The sequence below is a fragment of the Cydia amplana genome, chromosome 10 (genome assembly GCF_948474715.1).
Source record: "Cydia amplana chromosome 10, ilCydAmpl1.1, whole genome shotgun sequence".
Taxonomy (NCBI): domain Eukaryota; kingdom Metazoa; phylum Arthropoda; class Insecta; order Lepidoptera; family Tortricidae; genus Cydia; species Cydia amplana.
Genome location: NC_086078.1, coordinates 18498012 through 18521156, shown reverse-complemented (window position 1 = coordinate 18521156; position 23145 = coordinate 18498012). Strand labels below are relative to the sequence as shown.

The window sequence follows — 23145 nt, the reverse complement described above, 5'->3', positions numbered from 1 at the left end:
ATGTAATTAAAGAAAAGAGGCGAGGATAAGTTAACCAAAGGTATTCTGCTTCTGCATGACAACGCTCCCGTCCATACTGCTCATATTGCCAAGGCAGCTATTGTTGAATGTGGGTTTAAAACTGTTACTCACCCACCGTATAGTCCGGACTTAGCCCCCAGCGACTTCTTTTTGGTCCCCAATCTTAAAAAGGATCTGCGTGGAAATAAATTTTCTGACGATGAAGCATTGAAGGCGGCAGTGGAGGAGCATTTTTACACGAAAGATAAAAAATATTTTTACGAGGGATTAAAAAAAATAATTGATCGATCTTTTAAGTGTATGAACATAGGGGGGGAGTATATTGAAAAATAAAAATATCAAACTTTTCGTACTTGTTTGTTTTCATTCTCATACCGAGAATATTTTGAACACCCCTCGTATTTCAAGAGAAATTTTTGCTGTCACCATTAAATACCAAGATTATGCATGACCTCAAGCAAAGCTAAGGTGCCTACCTACAATGTACAATCATGCTCGTTGACGGTAAACATTACTAAAATTTGAGGTTATGATAATTCACTCGAACTGACGTATGAAGGGCGGAAAAATAAACACGTTTTGGTTCGATCACGGAAGAAAGAAAGAGCGCGCCGCGCTCTAAGGGGAAACGGCATGTGCCTGGATTAGAATGGGAACCTATGTCGCCAACACGCTGTCACAAAAATTGGCCATATTTTCTTATTTAGAAAGGGATTATGAACCCTCACCCATCACAATAATTTGAACCTTACAGTAAAGAAAATTATGTCGAAATTGCACTACGATTTTTATTTATTGTAAATAGTCATTTATGCTCTATCCGTTTTACACTTGCATGGCTTTTCCAAGAGTGAATGCGATAGGATAAAATATTCGACTATGACGTTGACATATGAGATAGGGATGTGCATGATTCGGTGTGATATCGATAAACGCTTATTAATAATTAGTTTAAGTACACGTAAACTACTCAGTTTTTTATACATATGTATACTATATTTTCTGGCGAAGATTAGGTTACCTACTTACTTTTAAATAAAAAGCGGCCAAGTGCGAGTCGGACTAGCCCATGAAGGGTATTAAAAAAAACTACTTACTAGATCTCGTTCAAACCAATTTTCGGTGGAAGTTTGCATGGTAATGTACATCATATATTATTTTTAGTTTTATCATTCTCTTATTTTAGAAGTTACAGGGGGGACGACACACATTTTACCACTTTGGAAGTGTATCTCGCGCAAACTATTCAGTTTAGAAAAAAATTATATTAGAAACCTCAATATCATTTTTGAAGACCTATCCTTACCCCACACGTATGGGTTTGATGAAAAAAATTTTTTTGAGTTTCAGTTCTAAGTATGGGGAAATTAATTGTTTTTTTTCTATTTTTGTGTGAAAATCTTAATGCGGTTCACAGAATACATCTACTTACCAGTATAGTTCTTATAGTTCAACCAGTTTCAACAGTATAGTTCTTATAGTTTCGGAAAGAAGTGGCTGTGACATACGGACGGACAGACAGACAGACATGACGAATCCATAAGGGTTCCGTTTTTTGCCATTTGGCTACGGAACCCTAAAAATGCTCGTATTGAAAGTAATCAAGCCACCAACCACGCATATAACTGTAAGCGAGTACAATACTTATTAACTAGCACGTTATTAGGTTAAGGCATAACAAAGCAATAATGTTGTGTCATCCATCAATATGAATCTCCGATATAAACTCGTATGAATAAGAATAAGAATAAGAATAAGAATTGTTTATTGCCACATACATGAACATAAAATAGAGTTAGAATTACTTACATAATAAAATAAAACAGTTGTTATCATATACAAAACAAAAGTGAGAAGATCTTTGTATTAGGCAAAGGGTTCCAGTCTCAGCGTGTGCCGGGCCTAGATGGCCGGCGCTGGTTTTCAGACCGGTCCCAGACTAAGGACGGTCGGAGAATATTACCTATGCAAAATTATTAAAAAACGCTAATTAAAAACAATGGAAATATAGCTGGTCAAGCAGATCTTGTCAGTAGAAAAAGGCAGCAAATTTGAAAAATGTACGCGCGAAGGGATATCGTCCCATAGAAAATTTGAATTTCGCGCCTTTTTTTACTGACAAGATTTGCTTGACCAGCTATATCAGGGCTCTCCAAACCCCGGCCCGCGGGCCAAAATGTATGGGTAGTTGGGTACAATACTATAAGAAGGACTTTAAATCAAATAATCCATTCAATAGCAATAAATAAGTAAGAACATATTTTGTACATAATATAAAATGTGCATAAGCGACGACTTTTTCGATATGATCATCTAGCAAGAGGAAAAACAAAAATAAATTATCAAGAACATGTATGAACCTAAAGAAAACGAACTGTGTATTTATACAAACATCGACATCGATAACTTTTTTGATATGGTCCTCGCCCTCTGGCCGAATAGCGCACCCGTACGTGACTTTTACGCTAAGTAGATATCAACCTTATCTCATTTACATAAATTTGATTTTTGTACTAAACAATCCAAAAATCCTTGCGGAAACCGAAAATGTAAAAAATATTGAAATATTACATGAAATAATACTTACCGATGATATGAAATGCCTCCATGTCTAATATTTTTTGTCCGGCTAGTGTTTTTACACTCTAAAATGGAGCAGCACGGCATATTTGTAATTATTTGTAATTTTTACTGGAATCGTTTTCGCATCTGACATTTCATAAGCGCCATACTGAGCGTCTACCGCGAACCACGTTCGACGTGTTGCCTCTCTGTCGCACTTGTAAATTCGTACGTAAGTGTGACAGGGAGGTAACACGTCGAACGTGGTTCGCGGTAGGCCCTCTGAACTGACAACGACTGACAGTAGCCTGCGGTGAAAGTGAGATCATAATGCTGCCACAACGCTATACACCTACGTTTCGCTTCTATTACTTCTTTGTTTTGTGGGTTCGATGTACATTGCTGCTTTTCTTAGCGCAATTCTGCTCTTTCAGTGTTACATGGTGTTACCCTACTTTAATTTGCAGTACATTGCTACTGACAAGATTTGCTTGACGCACTATATGTATTATAGTTTGTCAAAGGACTGTCTCATTTCAAATATAGACGGACAGAATAATACTATCATTGTCTTACACTAGTACTAGCACCCAAAAGAAAAGGATGAGTATAGTTTTTTTTGTTCTAATTTACTGACAGATTTGGTCTGACCAACTATATTTAGAAATTTACAACTGTCAATAAAGGCAGATTTATGACTAGGCAGTATGGCTTAGCCCTATAGCCTAACCAAGTGTGAAAATCTTATGTCAGTGTCAAAATCAATTTTTGACATGCGGCGTCAAAACAAAAGTCAAAAATATTTTGAGGTTAGTGAATTGAATTACAAATACAACAAAAAAAGTTATAGCCGGTTCGGAGTAACCTTTTAGATTTAACATAGTATTAAATATCCATAACAATGCTGTGTCCAGAGATATACAATTTTCCTTCTCCGAAAATAATATCTTCGTCCAAGAAGCATGAAAACTTTGAAGCCGCAATGAGCAGCGTTCGATTAAACACATTCTATAAAAGTTTAATTGTGACATGCCCTGATGAAATACACGCTCCAAGCTCCATAGAAGAAGTAATTGCAGAAGATACGGAATATTACAAAGTCAGCAACTGTCCTCTTACAGAATTCATAAAGGTTGATTTCATTGAAAACTTTGTGAAGAAAGGAAGTTTACATTGTATGAGTGTAGTTAAGAACTGTGTTGTGGAAAATTGTGCTGCGATAACATCAGACGGTATACTAACTCTACATGTCTTAGATTTTATGTACCAACAATTGGGCTTGGAAGGTGTAAAACGTCCACATAACTTTTACGAAGTAAAAATAGACTTGAGCCATCTAAAACATAATGCCAAAATTGCATGCAGCCTTAGTAAATTAGAAACATTCGACTTTTTCGTGTCATGGGAGCCAAAAAGTGAAGATGTGTGCCCATCATCAATAGCCAAGTATTTCTATGATAATGATATCAATGTAGCTTTATGTACTGTAAAGATAGACCATGTATCTCCTTCGGTTGAAGAAATACCTGCTTTAGATGTAGAGCTAGATGAGATATCAGAATGGATTGGTATGCTCACACATAACGCTGATACAAACCCGACAGAGACATATATTAGTTCATACAGCCCACCAGAAAGTGAGAATGCGTTGAAATCTTCCAGAATAATCCTTCTCATTGCTAAAGGGTTGTTCACTCCAGCAACTGTGGAGCGAGTTTGCAGGAAAGTTGAGGAGTATGTAAAGAGCAGAGAAACAGAGCAGCATTGGGCATCGGTGAGTGTACAGAGCTTCGAAAACTGCTTGTGGCAGTGGAGTCGGGGCAGCCCTAGGATGTTCCAGGCTCATGATTCTTCTTGTAACCTGTTCTTTAGCCATACTGGAGTAGCGGAGCACAGCGTTGGCCAAATAAAATATTCATAGCACTTTTTTCTTTAATTTTAATGATGTAGGAAGAAAATGAGTAGACAAATCGCCCAATAGTAAGCAATACCTGTTCTTAGGTTAGGTTTAGGTGTAAATAATTTGTTAACCCGTGTGAAGCCAGGGCGGGTCGCTAGTGTAAATAGAAAACTTCTGCCTGACAAGTTATTTGGGTTAATAATTTTGCTGATTAAAGGAAATGTTTTCAGAGAATAAATATTTATTTAAAGCTTACACAATCTAATTATTACATTTGATATATTGCATCGACAATTACTCTAATAATTATAGGATATTTTTTGGTATTCATACAGGAATTAGAAAACGGAAAATAAAAACAAAAAAAAAAGTTTAATTATATTTATTGAAACAAAATGCAGATCCGATGTTCCCTGCACCAATAAAAATAAAGAAAAACAAACACTGGGAATGCCATAGAGATAGATTATTTTATAACAATTTCAAAAACATTGGCATAACCAACATCATTCATAGGCAAAGATCACTTATATTTTACATGTTTAAGTAGAACGTTGTTCTTTAAAAGATCATTACCTAGGTACACTAGAAAATCCAAATTCTATTTATTTGGTACCACAACCTTAAAATGTAGTTTTCAATATTCAATAATCCTGTTCACAACTTGCTTATAATTTTACAAGATCCTTAAATGCAACATGGCAGTTTTAACCTAACATTTTGAGGTTAAGTACCTACATCAGTTATTTATTCAGACCGCAAGTCCAATGATTTGAGAAGTCATCTGGATCAATTTTCATATAAATAAATGCTTATTTGCGACAGAAAGGCGGTTCACCCTAACATTTTGAGGTTACGTACCAAATAAACACGTTATTTAGTCGTCCGGCAACAGAAAAACCATTGCGACTTAAGGCTCCGTTAACGATTTTAGAGCCAAAATGTAAAATTGATAGATTTAGTCGTTGAAATTGTACTCCTTTTGTTACTTAATATCTAAATAACAAGTATTGGTTTCTATTGACACGTCTTCTCATCTTGCCTTTTAATAATAAGGTCCCGAGCGTGCGTCACCGGCAATATATGACGAGAAGGGGCAGTTTTTAAAAATTCATCAAAAAATTATAGTTATAAATTATAAAAAATTATGTACAAGAACAGTTTCAGGAAATGTTGTAGATTGTTTAAGTATCAAAATTACGTTGAAATTAAGTCGATTTTCACGAAAAATGTTCACTTGTTATGAAGTAATTTCTGGTGAAAATTGATTTCGTCTAACTTTCATTTACTCTTGTTCAACATCATATAACAAAAATGTAGTCTATGCAAGTTGGAGTATAGGATATGTGTAATACATAATTACCATTTTTAGCAGTCCAAACTTTACGGAATTTACAAATAAGATCGACTAAATCAGTGCTTTACGCGCGTTTACTTAAACGTCCATCAGAAAAAAAATCATTACTAATTTAGTGAGTCAGTTTTCAAAAAAATGATCCGTACAAATGCAAGATAAGAAGACGTGCTAATAGATACCAGTACTTGTTATTTCTATTACGTAACAGAAGGTGTACAATTTCATCGACTACAACTATCAATTTTACATTTTGGCTCTAAAATCGTTAACGGAGCCTTAACATTTTGAGGCTACGCCTAGTCGGACTTGGCGAGGCCGATGACCCCGCAGGCGATGCGCGCGCCGGCGTTGCCGGTGGTCTTGCTGAGCTCGTGCCCGCCGAGCCCCAGGTCGTCCGGGTCCGCGTGCACCACCAGCGTGCGCCCGATGATGCTGTTGCGGCCTAACAGGGAGATCGCAGAGTCTTGGATGCACACCTGACATTTTAAAAACAAAATTAGGGGTTATTCTGTACCTTAACACATTCAGTGCCGAAAACCCGACTAGTGGTAGGTATGAAGAAATGTTTGTGGTATGGCGCAGATGTCTTGTTTGACTGGGGGCAATGAATGTGTTAAAAGGCTGTCTTTTCGGTGAGGCGGAGAGGAACACACCAAGAGTGTAAGATATGTGGATTACAACCAATGTTATTGGTTGATTCCCTCATCTCCGCTCGTATCCACCGCAGTGGAAAGGCAGCCTCGTATGATCTTAGTTGTTGTCAATAAATGTCCAGAGACAAAACTAGGAAACTCAATTAGGAATTTTATTTTATTTTTTATTTTATTTATTTTTTATTGTTATTGCGATAACCGACGAAATAGGCTTTTTGATTTTTTAAAGTACTTATCTAGAAATATAATTGAACATTAAAGAGATTTGTTTGTTTTTTTTTAACGTTTTTACAATGGTTTCATTTAGTGTAAGGCCCGAGTGGACGCTCGAGTTGAGCGTGCAGCGGGGCGGGGCGTGCGGATGCAAACGTATAGGAGCGGCCTTAGTGCACGCTGCTCACATCACGCGTGAGCCCGACGCCACGCTGCACGCCACGCTGCACGCCCCCGCCGAACGCTCCGCTTCGAGCGTCCACTCAGGCCTCACACTTAGGGTGGAAATCTGTCAGTGTGTCACTATGTGCATTTTGTATTAAATAGAGTTGTGCATGCGGCACAGGCATTTTTCTACCGAATATGCTTGTGCCGCACACTGGTGGAATCCCGCCTTTAGAGTTTAATTTGTTCAAAACACATTAGTTTTTGACTTGCCTGTGTGTCAAATATCAAATATCAACATTTTTTCAGCAAATAGGCCACAAGGGCACTTTTACACGTCAATATGGAATTTACATACAGCAAAAAAAACACATCAATAATTATAAAATACAACTAAGCCGTAAATATCAAATCAAACTAACATAGAGATGTATAAAGCCTCTAAATGTCGAATTACAAAAAACGCAATAACAATAGTATTGAAAAAAAAAACACAAAGATACAAAAACTATAATCTGTCTTTATCTTTACGTCCTGTAAGGGTAACATTCCATTTCTGACCGCAGCTGCACTACTGGTACTGATCGCGTCGCTGTTACTGTCAACTTCCATAGTAAAATGAACAGTAGTGCAGCTGCGGTTGGAAATGGACTGACACCTTTAGTGTCATAAACCTAGACGTACCCTAGTGAGTCCCTTGTCGGCGGTGGCGTGGATGTTGCCGAGGTCGCCGACGTGTCGCACGGCGGCGTCCGGCGCGCCGTGCTCCTGCTTATCCGGGTTGAAGTGCGCGCCGGCGGACGTGCAGCCGTTGGTGTTGTCCCCGAACTCGTGCACGTGGAAACCGTGCTTGCCCTGAACAAGGGTTGAGTTGAGAGGGTTTCAAATGAATGGCTAGCTAGCTTGCACATGAAAAATCGAAAATTAATCGAACTAACATGAACTAAATAAGTACCTACTAAGTATAGGTAGGATCGTGGGCCTTAGCACGTTAAGAGCGCTCCCACAAGGAAAGTCGAAATAATGCAAAATTGATGATATTCCTCGATGACATTCAGTACTTTACGCTCATTATTAGAAATAATGAGTACTTGTTCCAGTAAAAGCGTCTTCTTATCTTTAGGAATTACTTTGTAAATATTAGAAAAAGGACTTATTAAATTAGTAATGATTTTTTTTCTGATGGTCGTTTCCAGAAAACCACGTCTAGTACTGAATTGTCAGCTCGTATTTGTAAATGTTGAGAAGTTTACTCTGGTAAAGCTGGCTATTTTGTATTACTAATACCCTGTACTTTAGGAATTACTTTTGACATCTTTCCTAAATACCTTTGAGAAAGAGAAAATCGAAGAAAAACAAACTCAATTTTCTCTCCGAAACAAGTGTCAATTCCTACGAAATTCTACTTAATATCGAAGTCATTTTCATACTCAAGCAATCTGCAGCGTTTGCTTATACTGTTGGTATACATTAGTGTTTATGAAATTCTACTATAATTTTTTGGCGATTTTTTGAAAACCTCTCTAATATTACCGATGACGCGCGGTCGTGAGCTCAGTGCCGCGGCAGAGCTTGTAGAGGTAGGACGTGTGTCGGTCGGCTCCGCACGTTTACAACGGCGTCGACGAGGTTTTTTATAGTTGTGTGCGGCAGGCGCCGTGTAAAATGCTATACTGTGTGCGTGACGCTGCGTGTAAACGGCGACTGAGAAACTTTGATCCTACTACTGTGTATTTGGTTTTATATAGTATAGTAATGCAACCGGACCGCATTAAAAATATTTGTAATGACCTGATATTTTATAGGTACTAAATGAAAAAAATGGCTGAATACAAATGTTTTTGATGACATCTCAGAATATACATATATAGGTCCACATCCACAGTATAGGAGTATAGGTCTGATGATGGAGCTGGAAGGTGGTCACCGGTACTAATCAAACATGTAACTAAACCACTTTGCGTTTGGGTTCGTTTGATTCCTCTCAACGAGATTTTTGACACAAGATAGAACTCAGGGTCTGATGATGGAGCTGGAAGGTGGTCAACGGTACCAGTCAACCACGCAACTAAACCACTTCGTGTTTCGGCTCGTTTGATTCGTCTCAACAAGACCTTTGACACAAGATAGGACTCAGGGTCTGATGATGGAGCTGGAAGGTGGTCACCGGTACCAGTCAACCACGCAACTAAACCACTACGTGTTTGGGTTCGTTTGATTCCTCTCAACGAGATCTTTGACACAAGATAGAACTCAGGGTCTGATGATTGAGCTGGAAGGTGGTCAACGGTACCAGTCAACCACGCAACTAAACCACTTCGTGTTTGGGCTCGTTTGATTCCTCTCAACGAGATCTTTGACACAAGATAGAACTCAGGGTCTGATGATGGAGCTGGAAGGTGGTCAACGGTACTAGTCAACCACGCAACTAAACCACTTCGTGTTTGGGCTCGTTTGATTCCTCTCAACGAGATCTTTGACACAAGATAGAACTCAGGGTCTGATGATGGAGCTGGAAGGTGGTCAACGGTACCAGTCAACCACGCAACTAAACCACTACGTGTTTGGGTTCGTTTGATTCCTCTCAACGAGATCTTTGACACAAGATAGAACTCAGGGTCTGATGATGGAGCTGGAAGGTGGTCAACGGTACCAGTCAACCACGCAACTAAACCACTTCGTGTTTGGGCTCGTTTGATTCCTCTCAACGAGATCTTTGACACAAGATAGAACTCAGGGTCTGATGATGGAGCTGGAAGGTGGTCAACGGTACTAGTCAACCACGCAACTAAACCACTTCTTGTTTGGGCTCGTTTGATTCCTCTCAACGAGATCTTTGACACAAGATAGAACTCAGGGTCTGATGATGGAGCTGGAAGGTGGTCAACGGTACCAGTCAACCACGCAACTAAACCACTTCGAGTTTGGGCTCGTTTGATTACTCATAACGAGATCTTAGACACAAGATAGAAGTCAGGGTCTGATGATGGAGCTGGAAGATGGTCAACGGTACCAGTCAACCACGCAATTAACTAAACCACTTCGTGTTTGGGCTCGTTTGATTACTCTCAACGAGATCTTTGACACAAGATAGAACTCAAGGTCTGATGATGGAGCTGGAAGGTGGTCAACGGTACCAGTCAACCATGCAACTAAACCACTTCGTGTTTGGGCTCGTTTGATTCGTCTCAACAAGATCTTTGACACAAGATAGTACTGAGGGTCTGATGATAGAGCTGGAAGGTGGTCACCGGTACCAGTCAACCACGCAACTAAACCACTTCGTGTTTGGGCTCGTTTGATTACTCTCAACGAGATCTTTGACACAAGATAGAACTCAGGGTCTGATGATGGAGCTTGAAGTTGGTGACCGGTACCAGTCAACCATGTAACTAAACCAATTCGTGTTTGGGCTCGTTCGATTCGTCTCAACAAGATCTTTGACACAAGATAATAGTGAGGGTCTGATGATGGAGCTGGAAGGTGGTCAACGGTACCAGTCAACCACGCAACTAAACCACTTCGTGCTTGGGCTCGTTTGATTACTCTCAACGAGATCTTTGACACAAGATAGAAGTCAGGGTCTGATGACGGAGCTGGAAGGTGGTCAACGGTACCAGTCAACCACGCAACTAAACCACTTCGTGTTTGGGCTCGTTTGATTACTCTCAACGAGATCTTTGACACAAGATAGAACTCAAGGTCTGATGATGGAGCTGGAAGGTGGTCAACGGTTCCAGTCAACCATGCAACTAAACCACTTCGTGTTTGGGCTCGTTTGATTCGTCTCAACAAGATCTTTGACACAAGATAGTACTGAGGGTCTGATGATGGAGCTGGAAGGTGGTCAACGGTACCAGTCAACCACGCAACTAAACCACTTCGTGTTTGGGCTCGTTTGATTACTCTCAACGAGATCTTTGACACAAGATAGAACTCAGGGTCTGATGATGGAGCTGGAAGGTGGTCAACGGTACCAGTCAACCACGCAACTAAACCACTTCGTGTTTGGGCTCGTTTGATTACTCTCAACGAGATCTTTAACACAAGATAGAAGTCAGGGTCTGATGACGGAGCTGGAAGGTGGTCAACGGTACCAGTCAACCACGCAACTAAACCACTTCGTGTTTGGGCTCGTTTGATTCCTCTCAACGAGATCTTTGACACAAGATAGAACTCAGGGTCTGATGATGGAGCTGGAAGGTGGTCAACGGTACCAGTCAACCATGCAACTAAACCACATCGTGTTTGGGCTCGTTTGATTCGTCTCAACAAGATCTTTGACACAAGATAGTACTGAGGGTCTGATAATATAAATTTATATATCAAAAATATTTTTTTATTAAAAAAATTATGCCGACTTAATATTGTCGATTTTGTTGAAAACAAAATTGCCTAAAATGTGACGTCACACCAGGGGGGTGGGGTTTGCAAAATGTGACCAAGTGTAACAAGGACGGGAGGGGTAAAAAAACCTAGAAATTCGTGTGACGTAATTAATGGATGATCCCTTAGTTGCATGGTTGACTGGTACCGGTGACCACCTTCCAGCTCCATCAGCAGACCCTGAGTCATATCTTGTGCCAAAGATCTTGTTGAAATGAATAAAACGAGCCCAAACACGAAGTGGTTTAGTTGCATGGTTTACTGGTACCGGTGACCACCTTCCAGCTCCATCATCAGACCCTGAGTATCACCTAGTGTCCAAGATCTTGTTGAGACGAATAAAACGAGCTCAAACACGAAGTGGTTTAGTTGCATGGTTGACTGGTACCGGTGCCCACCTTCCAGCTCCATCATCAGACCCTGAGTCATATCTTGTGTCAAAGATCTTGTTGAAATGAATCAAACGAGCCCAAACACGAAGTGGTTTAGTTGCATGGTTGACTGGTACCGGTGACTACCTTCCAGCTCCATCATCAGACCCTGAGTATCACCTAGTGCCAAAGATCTTGTTGAGACGAATCAAACGAGCCTAATCATGTTACTACATGGTTGATTGGTATCCGTGACCACCTTCATCATCATCATCAGGCTTCATCATCAGATGCTTAGTACCAGCTCGTTTCTAAACCCTCGTTGATACAAATTAAAGGTTTTATTATATAGCTAAAATAGTTTCACAATACAATATATGCAATGACGAAAAATGAAAATAAGCGAGTACCTAAGTAAGTACTTACGTATGATTTCTTTTTAGTAATAATGACCTACATAAGTATGTATATTTGCACTAGATTTAGTATTTTCGTACCAAATAACATTTTTAGGACTTTGATATTAAAGTACAGTTAGTGTTGTTATGGTTGATTTCAATATGCTTCACGATCGGATCAAGAATGTTTAATCCATCATTGTAGTGCGACCGAGGGAAAATGCGGTGGAACGGATCGGCGTACTGAGCTCGCGGGGCCTGCCGCAGCACGTAAAATACCTAAACTCGCTCATCCCCGAAATGTAATAGCACTCTTAAGACTGTTTTTAGGGTTCCGTAAAAACGGGACCCTATTACTAAGACTCCGCTGTCCGTCCGTCCGTCCGTCTGTCACCAGGCTGTATCTCACGAACCGTGATAGCTAGACAGTTGAAATTTTCACAGATGATGTATTTCTGTTGCCGCTATAACAACAAATACTAAAAACAGAATAAAATAAAGATTTAAGTGGGGCTCCAATACAACAAATGTGATTTTTGACCGAAGTTAAGCAACGTCGGGCGGGGTCAGTACTCGGATGGGTGACCGTTTTTGGCTTGTTTTGCTCTATTTTTTGTTGATGGTGCGGAACCCTCCGTGCGCGAGTCCGACTCGCACTTGGCCGGTCTTTTAAGCTTTCGTTTTGTACAGTGAGCTGCAAAAGTGCACTTCATGAATATTAATATTTTATTCATAGTGTTCCTATTCATTGTAGGTACAGTCCGCAGCAGAAGTTGCTAAGCGGGCGAGGTGTTCAAAATTACCTTGACGCGCTCTTATTCTCTTAACAATTAAGTCGCGTCAAGATAATTTTGAACACCTGGCCCGCTTAGCAACTATTGCTGCTGACTGTACAATTTGTTTCAGCAAGTTAAGTAGATACAATTTTGAGTTTTAAAATTAAGTAGCAAATGAGATGCTAGGTGTCATAAGCACGACGTTAAAATATAATAAACATAAATAGCCATCTGTAAGTAACAAATGATAAGGCACGCGGTTTTTTATGGCGCCTTCTATATTTTTACTGGTCTCTCATTTATCACTCAGTAATTCCACTTATTTTCAAGTGCTTAAGGTATAAATTTAAACAAAAAACGAAACTAGTGAGTTTGAGTCGGCTAGTGTAGCACGCACTGTATGCAGTGACACAGGGGACCCTCAGACAGTTCGCGAGGCACTGAACGGCCCGGAAGCGAGTAAGTGGAAAGCCGCGATGGCGGAAGAGTATAAATTCTTCATCGATAATAAATGCTGGACTCTGACTGACCGCGATACGAAGCAACGGCCGGTCAAATGCAAGTGGATCTTTAAAAGAAAGCTTGGCCTCGACGGGGAAATATTGAGGTACAAAGCGCGCCTTGTTGCAAAAGGTTATACCCAGAAATATGGTATTGATTACGAAGAAACGTTCTCCCCTGTAGTACGATATTCTACTATACGTACGTTACTAGCTTTAGCAGCGGAACACAACATGAATATCGAGCATCTGGATGTAAAAACGGCGTTTTTGAATGGAGATTTAAAAGAAACCGTTTTTATGGAACAGCCAGAGGGCTACAAGATTAAAGGCCAAGAAGATAAAGTTTACAAGTTGAATAAGGCCATATACGGACTGAAGCAAGCTTCGAAGTCTTGGTATGAGAAAATTAATGGCATTTTGACAAGTAAAATGAAATTTAAACGTTTATCTTCCGAACCTTGTGTCTATGTCAAGTCGAGCGGGAAATCTATGATTATAATTGCGCTCTATGTTGATGACACAATGCTGTTTTCTTCAGCTGATTGCCAAGATACGGCAGGAATCAAAGAAGAATTAAAGAAAGCCTTCGAAATCAAAGATTTAGGGCCAGCACACCACATTCTTGGAATGAGGCTTTGCAGACAGAACAACGAAATAACTCTAGACCAGTCAAGTTACATTGAGAAGGTGCTAGAACGATTTCACATGTCAGATTGCAAACCTGCGCGAACACCTATGGAAACAGGTCTGAAGCTCGTGAAATCTACAAAGAAGGATTGTACGCACGACTACAGAGGCCTGATAGGATGTTTGATGTACATAGCGGTATGTACGCGACCAGATATTTCGCACGCTGTTAGCTCGCTCAGCCAGTTCAACGACGCGTACGACGAGACTCACTGGAAGGCAGCGAAACGCGTTCTTCGCTATCTGAAAGGTACGCTTAATCATTGTTTAACTTTTAGAAGTCAGGGTTAGATATCGTCGCGTATGCTGATGCCGATTTTGCGTCGAATGAGGTCGATCGTCGATCTTATACCGGTTACGTCTTTAAGATTGGAAATTCTACCATCTCTTGGGAGAGTAGAAAACAAAAGACAGTCGCTCTTTCAAGCACAGAGGCCGTATATATGTGTCTGTCAGATGCTTGTAAAGAGGCTCTTTTTCTACGCAAGTTTCTGTTCGAAATTTACGGGGTACAGTATAGGATTACGTTGTTTAATGACAATCAGTCTGCACTGAAGTTGTGCACTAATTCTATGTACCATGCCAGGACGAAACACATTGACGTAAGACATCATTTCATCAGGGAAATTGTTGAGGAAGGTACAGTCGTCTTAAAATACTTATCTACTGATGAAATGGTGGCCGACGTTTTAACGAAACCGTTGGCAAAGGAAAAACATGATAAGTTTGTAGGTCATTTATTTGTATCGCTTGAAATAACATGATGGTTCTAAGCAGTAGGTATACTTGCAGAAGTATAGTTTGTTTTAGATCCGCTTCACATAGTTTTGAATATTTACTGTTTATGTGTGACGGATACTTTGATAAATTTATACTTTTGCTATGTTTTTGCCGTTGTGATGTTTTATTATTTTTAGACAGCGGATGTGTCTTTGTTTAAGTAGATTATTTATCGTGTTTACTTAATGTGTGTAATGTGATTTACATGAGTTTATATTGGTTCAAGGGCCAGTGTTGGAACTTACTTTAATTACAACAGTGATGTTGGCGTGTGTCTGATATAGTTTGTACCTACATAGAGTTCTTATATGTACCAACGTAAACTCTGGCTATATAGAAGTGGTCTTCTAAGACAGATGTCACATTTACTATATGTCATTCTCTTATGAACGTTTGCTGGTGCATCATGCACATTACATTTTGGAAACATTAAGTATGTTATTTGATTGAGTAGTCTACGGTAAAATCCAACAGTTCTAACCTCGATTATTTCCCACTCTTGACTTTGTTTTTATCGCACTGCGATGGCGATAAATACGTAAGTAATTAAACTAGGTACTTAATCGTATACACTTCGCTTGCTGGATCACTTAACAACAGAACTCTTTCAGTTGTTTAGAGATAATTATGTTCGCCTTGTTGTCGTGTTGTTTTATAGTACTACCTACCAACTATTATTCATTACTACTACCTACTATTATTGAGTGTATTAGATAAAATTGTATTATATCCTTCCTCGGGTCTCAGACTATATATCTAAATCGGTTCAGTGGTTTCAGCATGAACTGCAGAGGTAACAGTCAGAGTTACGTTCGCATTTATACTAGGGTAGAAATTATATAATATACACATTCATTGCACACGGGCGTCGTGACAGAACAAACCTTACAAACCCAACTCAAAAACGCAAGTCATTCTTACTCAATAATAATTATCAGTCAAGGTCGCGGAGACTCACCCGCGCCGCTGCCTGTTTACCGACGCACGCATACATTTACATTGTTTCCTATAATTACCTTACTGACCCGGCTTTTTGACATAATATGACGATGTTATCGTCATCAACAAGATAAGGAGACTGTGACAGCCCTGGATGCAGATGTTCATTGTCCAAAAATATTTAAACTTGATCACAATAAAACAGTTTAAAAGGTATCAGCCAATAATATAGCTCTATATTTGTCTTTCACAATTGGTACATTGGACATAGGTCAAGGTTGCTCGGCAACACCACATTGTTTTAAGTTAATTTTGTAGGTAATGATGTCCATACTGTAAAGACAAGGTCCACCGACAAAGATTAATAAGAAAACATATTAATCTGGAGAAATAAAAGTTCACAAATGACAGTTTATTCTTTCTGGATATGAGTACCTATAATTTTTTTTATGTTATGTGACTTCTATGCCCACACCATTTACAACTTACCCACACTAGCATCTCCCCAGTATTGACGTCTGGTCAACTCTATGGCTGCTGCTATTTTCCATAGCACTGACTAGACGCCGGAGCTCACACTATCTCTCAAAACCTCCTAAGGCCCAGCCATACAAACGAAACATCCAAAATTTGAACCTAAATTGTAGGTAATAGAGTTGATTTTGCGTTGTTTGAAAATTGAACGAAACAAAGCTAAAGCGACTGTTACAATTGAACATGGTTTAAATTACATCAAACTGAATAGGTACTATAGGTAGGACCTTGGGCCTTAGGAGGCTATGATAAACACAAGATGTGAGATAGAGTAGCTTGCATGCATGGCCTATGTTGGCAACATAGTTGATGGCCTAATAAGTTGACACTCAAAATAACTTAGCCTACATATTAATATTTTATGATTAAGGTTAAAACACTTACCTTGGTGAGCCCCTTGACTTCACCCGAGAGCACTACTGGTGACTTCTCATCCTGAAATAGATATTTGAACAGTTAAATGATAAGTTTGAATATTTTTAACACTATTGCCTGTTTGAACAGAAAAGTATGTGTTAACTAATTTAACCCCTATTTTTTATTGTGGTGTTAGTGGGCCTTTTTGATTGGCACATCAACCAGCTTTGATATATTGTAGCCCTAGGTCATTACTAATGCCCGTTTGCCTGTTGAATCTAGGAAATTTCATATTCTTTGGGCTGTAATGCTCTATACTTCATAGGGTTGCATATATGCTGCTCTTAGGCACTTCTTTTTGACATTAGTGCTCCACAGGAACAGAGAATTAAACTCTAGCCACCTACAAATTAAAAATTATAATGACAAAGCAATTTTGATCGGTAAAAATACCTTATCCAAAAAAAAAATGAAACGGGAGACCTTTTCTTTTTATTGGCCTCTGGGCAGCTAGAGGCTATTGTGACATTTAAATGTTGTACAGTCAGCAGCAGAAGTTGCTAAGCGGGCGAGGTGATCAAAATGATCTTGACACGACTTTATTGTTAAGAGAATAAGAGTGTGTCAAGGTAATTTTGAACACCTCGCCTGCTTAGCAACTTCTGCTGCTAACTGTACATTCTGGCAAAAAAATATACAAACAGTGAAATATGAAAACATTAATTTGTGTCAATAGGTAAGTAATTAGGTTTGTTTATTTTAAAAGGTGATAAAAATTAATTCCATAATAATAGTGTTTGTCCTTATAGAAATAATTGAAAAAGATAACAACTTCACATTAAAGTAGTTGCAATTGAATTCAATACCAAAATAATGTATACCTACCTACATCATGAGTTTCTCATTTTAATAAGAAACCTGTTAAGCGCACAAGTTTAGGTTCTTAGCAAAGATTTTCATGTTTTTATCCTTAAAGGTGGGTAAGGAAATGTTTCATAAGTATGATGTGGAGGTAATTATGATTATGAATCATGCTAAGAAGCAAACATCGTGCACAAATAGGAAAATCTAGAATGCACTACATACTTACCCACCCTAACCGGTTAAAGATAGATAACAGAACATATCTACATACTTATACAGCATAACCATATTTATAGAGAAACACGATGATAAATTTAATAAAGGGTCAAAATAATGTGTAAGGATAAGGTTGACCAATGATATAATAGCAAGAAGAACCGGAAAACGTACCTTTTGATCGAAGAACACCGTCCCGGAGACATCGCCGTTGAGCACACAGACTGCTTTAACTGGCATGTTGTAGTAATTTCTGCAAAGTAGAATAATTCAAAGCTTTATAATCAATATTTCCGCTGGGATACTATTTCAAAACGAGTAATTAGGGCTATTTTTTATGGCGACTGAATAGAATATCGATGAATGACGTACATACGTTTACGTTTGTCGTCGGTCCGGACTTTGGCTGGAATGGAATGAAAAAAAAATATTAAAAAAATATATGAACTTGGGTGTTTTTATATACGTTTACCTCAAACATATTCCAAATGATTCCAAATGCTTGCAGTGTTGAACGTTTGACTAATTGTAAGAAATTGTGATTACACCTGCGCTACGTTGCGAATTCATCTCCTTAAATATCACTATTCTAATCAAAAATTCAAAATTACCCCCATAGACTGCTGTTCGGATGTCAATGTAATCGATGATTTAAAAAGAAGAAAAATAGATCGCGACCAAACAAGCACGCTTGGAGTTAACAAACATTGAAAACCTCTTACAATGGATTTCGTTCAACGCATATCCGTTTGTATCATGTTCCGACTAATCGAGATTTATTTACCATACCTAGTTTGTATTTAATTTTCACTGAAAGCCAGACATCTTATAAGCGAATTAATTAATAGTTAGAAACTAAATGAATGATCTGATTCACCAAAAAATATATTGAACTATTGATTGACTGTTTGATCGACGTTGATTGCCGGTTACGCATCATAGAGAAAAAAAAAGCAAATGTCAAAAGTGTCAAAACAAAACTTGGGCATTAGCGATGTGACGAGTCCACTTATTTTCAATTCGAATCATTCGAATTGATTCGGCCGCTGATTCGAATTTAAAATCGAGTTGACTCGACTCGACGATTCGCGTGGTTCGCGACAAGGTCACAGGCACAGGCGCGAAGCGAGTTGAGACGGCGAGTTACGCGGCAGTTGTTGTAAAAAGAGCCTTCAGGGCACGGAATTAAGGTTTATTTTTGAATGGCCATACTAGGAGTGAACTCGAGTTGGGATACTTGGGATAGCGAATCAAGCGGCAGTTGTTGTAAAAAGAACCTTCGGGTCACGGAATTAAGGTTTATTTTTGAATGGTCATAGTACCAACTCGAGTTGAGACGGCGAATCGAGCGGCAGTTGTTGTAAAAAGAGCCTTCGGGCTACGGTATTAAGGTTTATTTTTGAATGGCCTTAGTAGCAGTGTGATAGCGTTGACTCGGCTCGGCGAGTTGGCGAATTGGCGATTCATTCGCCGAGTTAGCTAGTGGTCGAGTTGATTCGAATTGCCGATAGTCTTGATTCGAATTAACTCATCTGTAGGCTGATTCGAATTATTCGAATCAGATAACTCGACTCACCCATCGCTATTGGGCATGTGCGTCTTGCCGGGCCTAGTCCCAGTTTGTTTAGTTTAGTGATAGTACATTTATAGATAGTATCTATCTCATAAAATCAACAGTTTTTCACAAATTAAATAAAACAACTATCAAATACATTATTTGCAAAATGAGAGACCCTTCATCAGATAAAGCTGCGTCTGCAGATAGTGCACTGCAAGAAACTTCGATGGTTGAGGCAATCGGCGGAGAGACACCAGCGGCTTTACCTGGTCTTGACTACGAAATAGAAGCTGTGAGATTATTATACTCGTTAACAAAATTATATTCTAACATAAATCAATACATATACGTACGTATACGTATCGAAAAGTAAAAAAAAACTTACAACCTTTATAAAGTTGTTTTTTAATTTATTTACTGATATCCTTTATTGTTTAATCAATACATATACGTACATCGAAAAGTAAAAAAAAAACTTACAACCTTTAGCTGTTTATATGTATAAAGTTGTTTTTTAATTTATTTACTGATATCCTTTATTGTTTTCAGATATTACAAGTACCTGAAGTAGAAGAATCTCCATTTGGCCAATATGTAAAGGTAGTATACCTACATAACATTTATATTTTATTGAGTGTTATTCTAAAATGAATAAAATCTCTAAAATAATATGTTTTTCAGGACTGTCCAGAATGCAAAAGTGCTGTACGCTGTTACTTCATAAACTTCAATGAAAAAGTAGTAATGTGTGAGAACACAACATGCTCGTGGCCTTTCGGCTATGAAGAGCCTCAACGCTTTAAACATGACGAGGCCCTCTGTGTCGATGATGAAGTTGAGAGTCTCAAGGTCATGACATACGGCCCTATACCTCCTTCTGGGTCGATTATATCGACAATGGCTTGGTCAGAAATGGACCGGTCCAACAAAGGTCTGGACTCGGAGGAGCCTGGTAGCACTCCGACGCACCAGAGCGATGCAGCCAGGGATGCCAGGTTACAGGAGGTCTTGAAACAGAAGGAGGCAGATCTACAGACAAAGAAAAACCTTCAGGATATTAAGAAGTTGAATGTTCAGGTTTGTTGCTGTTTCATCCATATTTATTTAATCCGGCCTAGTGTCACACGTGTGATGCTAACTCAGTTTGGGTCATATTGACTCAGTATCAGACGGGTGTTACTACAGATCAATGTCGGTCAAATTGCATCAATTTTTTGTATGATGGGTGTGACAGGTTAAATACTAAGCAGTACCCTTTTATAACTTGAGCTGTACCCTTGTATTACAAAGTCTTTACTGAATTGGTTTTGCCTTTTTTAGTCAACATAAATAACAAACCTGACAATTGACATATTATTCAAGTCTCAAACACTCAAATAAATCAATTCACATATTCTAATTCATAATCTAAATATTATCTAGGTTCACTGAAAGAACTATAACTGCTTTATCAAAGAAATAACATATTATTCAATTACATTTCTTATTCAAAATCTTACATTCCTCAACAGCTCCAAAAAACCTATGAAGATGAAGAGGAAATATCATGCATCCGCAACGAAAAGTGGATTAAACATCTCAACAACTTGCAGAGCATGTCCGGTATCCAACTCCTGCGGAAAGAAGAGATGGCTTTACTTAAAGAAAGCAAACCTCAGGGTCTAACTATGAACATAAATGCGGAGAATACTGCGATAATTATCAATTTAGCTCCGTCAACGGAGCTTTGTACAATGGAATCAACTGCCTCAGAAAAACCAAGTGCTTCAAAGGAACTTACCTCTATAAAAGAATCAATGGACGCAACGGAATCAACTGCTATGAAGGAACCAACTGCCTCAAAGGAACCAACTGTTTTTGAACCTACTGCCATTGAAATAAGTACATTAGAAGAATTAACTGTTACAAATGAACCGGTCAGGACAGAAGATATAGTTACCGCTCCTTAGAGAATGCTAAGGCCGTTTTGAATATGGCAAATAGAAACCAGTGAATGTTGTCCAGATTTGATATCTGATCTTGTATTGATGCTATCTGTTATAAGAAGAGGTGCAAATCCAGGAAATTAGGATACAAAAAATATGGCGTGCTGCGCGAAACTTGCGACAGAAGATATATAAAAATTGTGCTGCTCAGATCCCTGGGCTATATAACTAGATTAACTAGTTAATGAAATACTAAATTTATACTGCTATCGTATGCAGGGTAACAATATTAAAACCCTTGATTAAAACGAGTAAAAACTACAATTTTGAGTATTGGTTCTTCTACAACCTCTATAGTGACTCTTACCTTTCCGCTAGGGTTTGCACGACGGATCCGAAATGTACGGGAAGATCCGCGGATAATTTCATACATTCCGGATCCGGATTGCAAACCCTACTTTCCGCACACACAAAAAACAAACCTCGATTGTGCTGTATAGAGCAGAAAAAATCGTGCACGCCGGAAAAAATGCAACAAGATGTTAAGTTAAGTATTTTAGTAAATCTATATGTATAGGTAGTATATTCATACTACAAATAAATACTAGGTAAATATTCATTTTGCTCTATAAAAGAAGCTGACTGTAGGTACACATCTGACACTAAGTGTACTCCGCTAAACATGTAAATACGTATTTGAACAAGGAAAGAGAATGTCTAACCAGTTTGATTGCTGCGTTTACAGTAAATTGTTGCGCCATTAGACGTGTTGACAAGGAAACTGATAGCTTAGTGGTACAGTACAGGCTACAGGCTTGGGACATTCAAATCGCAGCAGGTCCTGGGTTCAAATAATATCGCGTACCTACCAATATTCACTAATGACTTCGTCCATTGACCAACTAGGTATCAAACAGGGATGTTGCGGATGCAGATTTTTTGACATCCGCGGATGCGGATATTTAAAGGCTCACATCCGCGGATGCGGATGCAGATGTCAAGATTAGGTACTTAGAAAACGTCAAATATCACATTTTTAGTATTTTTTTATTAAAAAAAAAAACGAAACGTTTAGTATTTGGGCAAGAATATAGGTGCGTTATATTTAATAAACAGTAACTTCGCCTACTTTTCTGGATCTAGACGATTTCGTTATAGGTAATGACGAAATTACCTAGCACTTACGCCGCCGCTAAGACGTTCCTGTACCGACTTGTTCGACATCCGCATCCGCATAAGCTCCGCATCGATTTTATGCGGATGCGGATGCAGATGCGTATGTTGAAAATAATGCGGAAGTTCCACGGTTGCGGATGCGGATGTTCGCAACATCCCTGGTACCAAAGCTACCTACGTAACAATGTTTTATTTTAACATGGGGAGTAAAACTCGCCATAGTTCTAACATCATCAGCCTCTTCCAGTACGCCACTTATCCCGGTCCTGAGCTAATCTCATCCAGAAGTGACCCGCAATCTTACAAATGTTGTCCACCCAACGAGCCAACGGACGCCAGGCACTCCTTTCGTCTGAAAGCGGCCACCATTCCGTTAACATTTTGGCCCAATGTTAACGGCGAGTTTTCAGGCATTGAGGAATGTTAATGGGTTTTGGGTTTGAGTTGGCTATACGTTACGTCTCCACGTCTACCCTCGAGAACGCAGCTCTCGCGACTCCACTTATTTATTTATTATTATTATTATTAAAGATACATTAGTGAAATCTCGAGTAATCCATCGGGTATTTCCTGCCGTATACTAAGTATACCCACAGTGAAGTGAACGCCCTCACGTAGCAGTTTTCCTCCAATCGCAGTAATGGCCCGGTCGGTCCCGTTTGCTACAAAAACACGCACGCCATAGAAAGTTGCGCGATCCGAGAGATACGATTGATTTGAGCTTCATTGAGCATCAATCCAAATCGAAGCACATGGGACAATTTAATTTATCAGTGTTTTTCAACCTTTCTTGTTCATGACCCT

The 23145-nt window shown here is 39.0% G+C and overlaps 3 protein-coding genes across 3 annotated transcripts in view; 2 read left to right on the top strand and 1 right to left on the bottom strand.

Annotated features, from left to right (window-relative positions):
- LOC134651450 (superoxide dismutase [Cu-Zn]) overlaps nucleotides 1–18089 on the bottom strand; it is a 394084-nt gene extending 375995 nt beyond the window's left edge. Inside the window, exons 1-5 of the mRNA XM_063506558.1 lie at nucleotides 18065–18089; nucleotides 17857–17935; nucleotides 16630–16680; nucleotides 7556–7726; nucleotides 6122–6316 (exon numbers count right to left, since the gene is read on the bottom strand). Coding sequence (XP_063362628.1) covers nucleotides 6137–6316; nucleotides 7556–7726; nucleotides 16630–16680; nucleotides 17857–17922 — 468 coding nt within the window. The 5' untranslated portion in view covers nucleotides 17923–17935; nucleotides 18065–18089 and the 3' untranslated portion in view covers nucleotides 6122–6136. The remainder of the gene's footprint in view (nucleotides 1–6121; nucleotides 6317–7555; nucleotides 7727–16629; nucleotides 16681–17856; nucleotides 17936–18064) is intronic.
- On the top strand, nucleotides 3403–4510 carry LOC134651869 (ribonuclease P protein subunit p40-like). Its single transcript, XM_063506991.1, has one exon. It carries the CDS (start codon nucleotides 3485–3487, stop codon nucleotides 4502–4504), a length of 1020 nt encoding a protein of 339 aa, XP_063363061.1. The 5' UTR covers nucleotides 3403–3484; the 3' UTR covers nucleotides 4505–4510.
- Nucleotides 18090–19333: 1244 nt separating the features above from the next.
- On the top strand, nucleotides 19334–21189 carry LOC134651728 (uncharacterized). Its single transcript, XM_063506830.1, has 4 exons — nucleotides 19334–19532; nucleotides 19790–19840; nucleotides 19922–20317; nucleotides 20752–21189. The coding sequence occupies exons 1-4, from the start codon at nucleotides 19407–19409 to the stop codon at nucleotides 21187–21189; spliced, it is 1011 nt and encodes a 336-aa protein (XP_063362900.1). The 5' UTR covers nucleotides 19334–19406.
- The last annotated feature ends 1956 nt before the right edge of the window (nucleotides 21190–23145 follow it).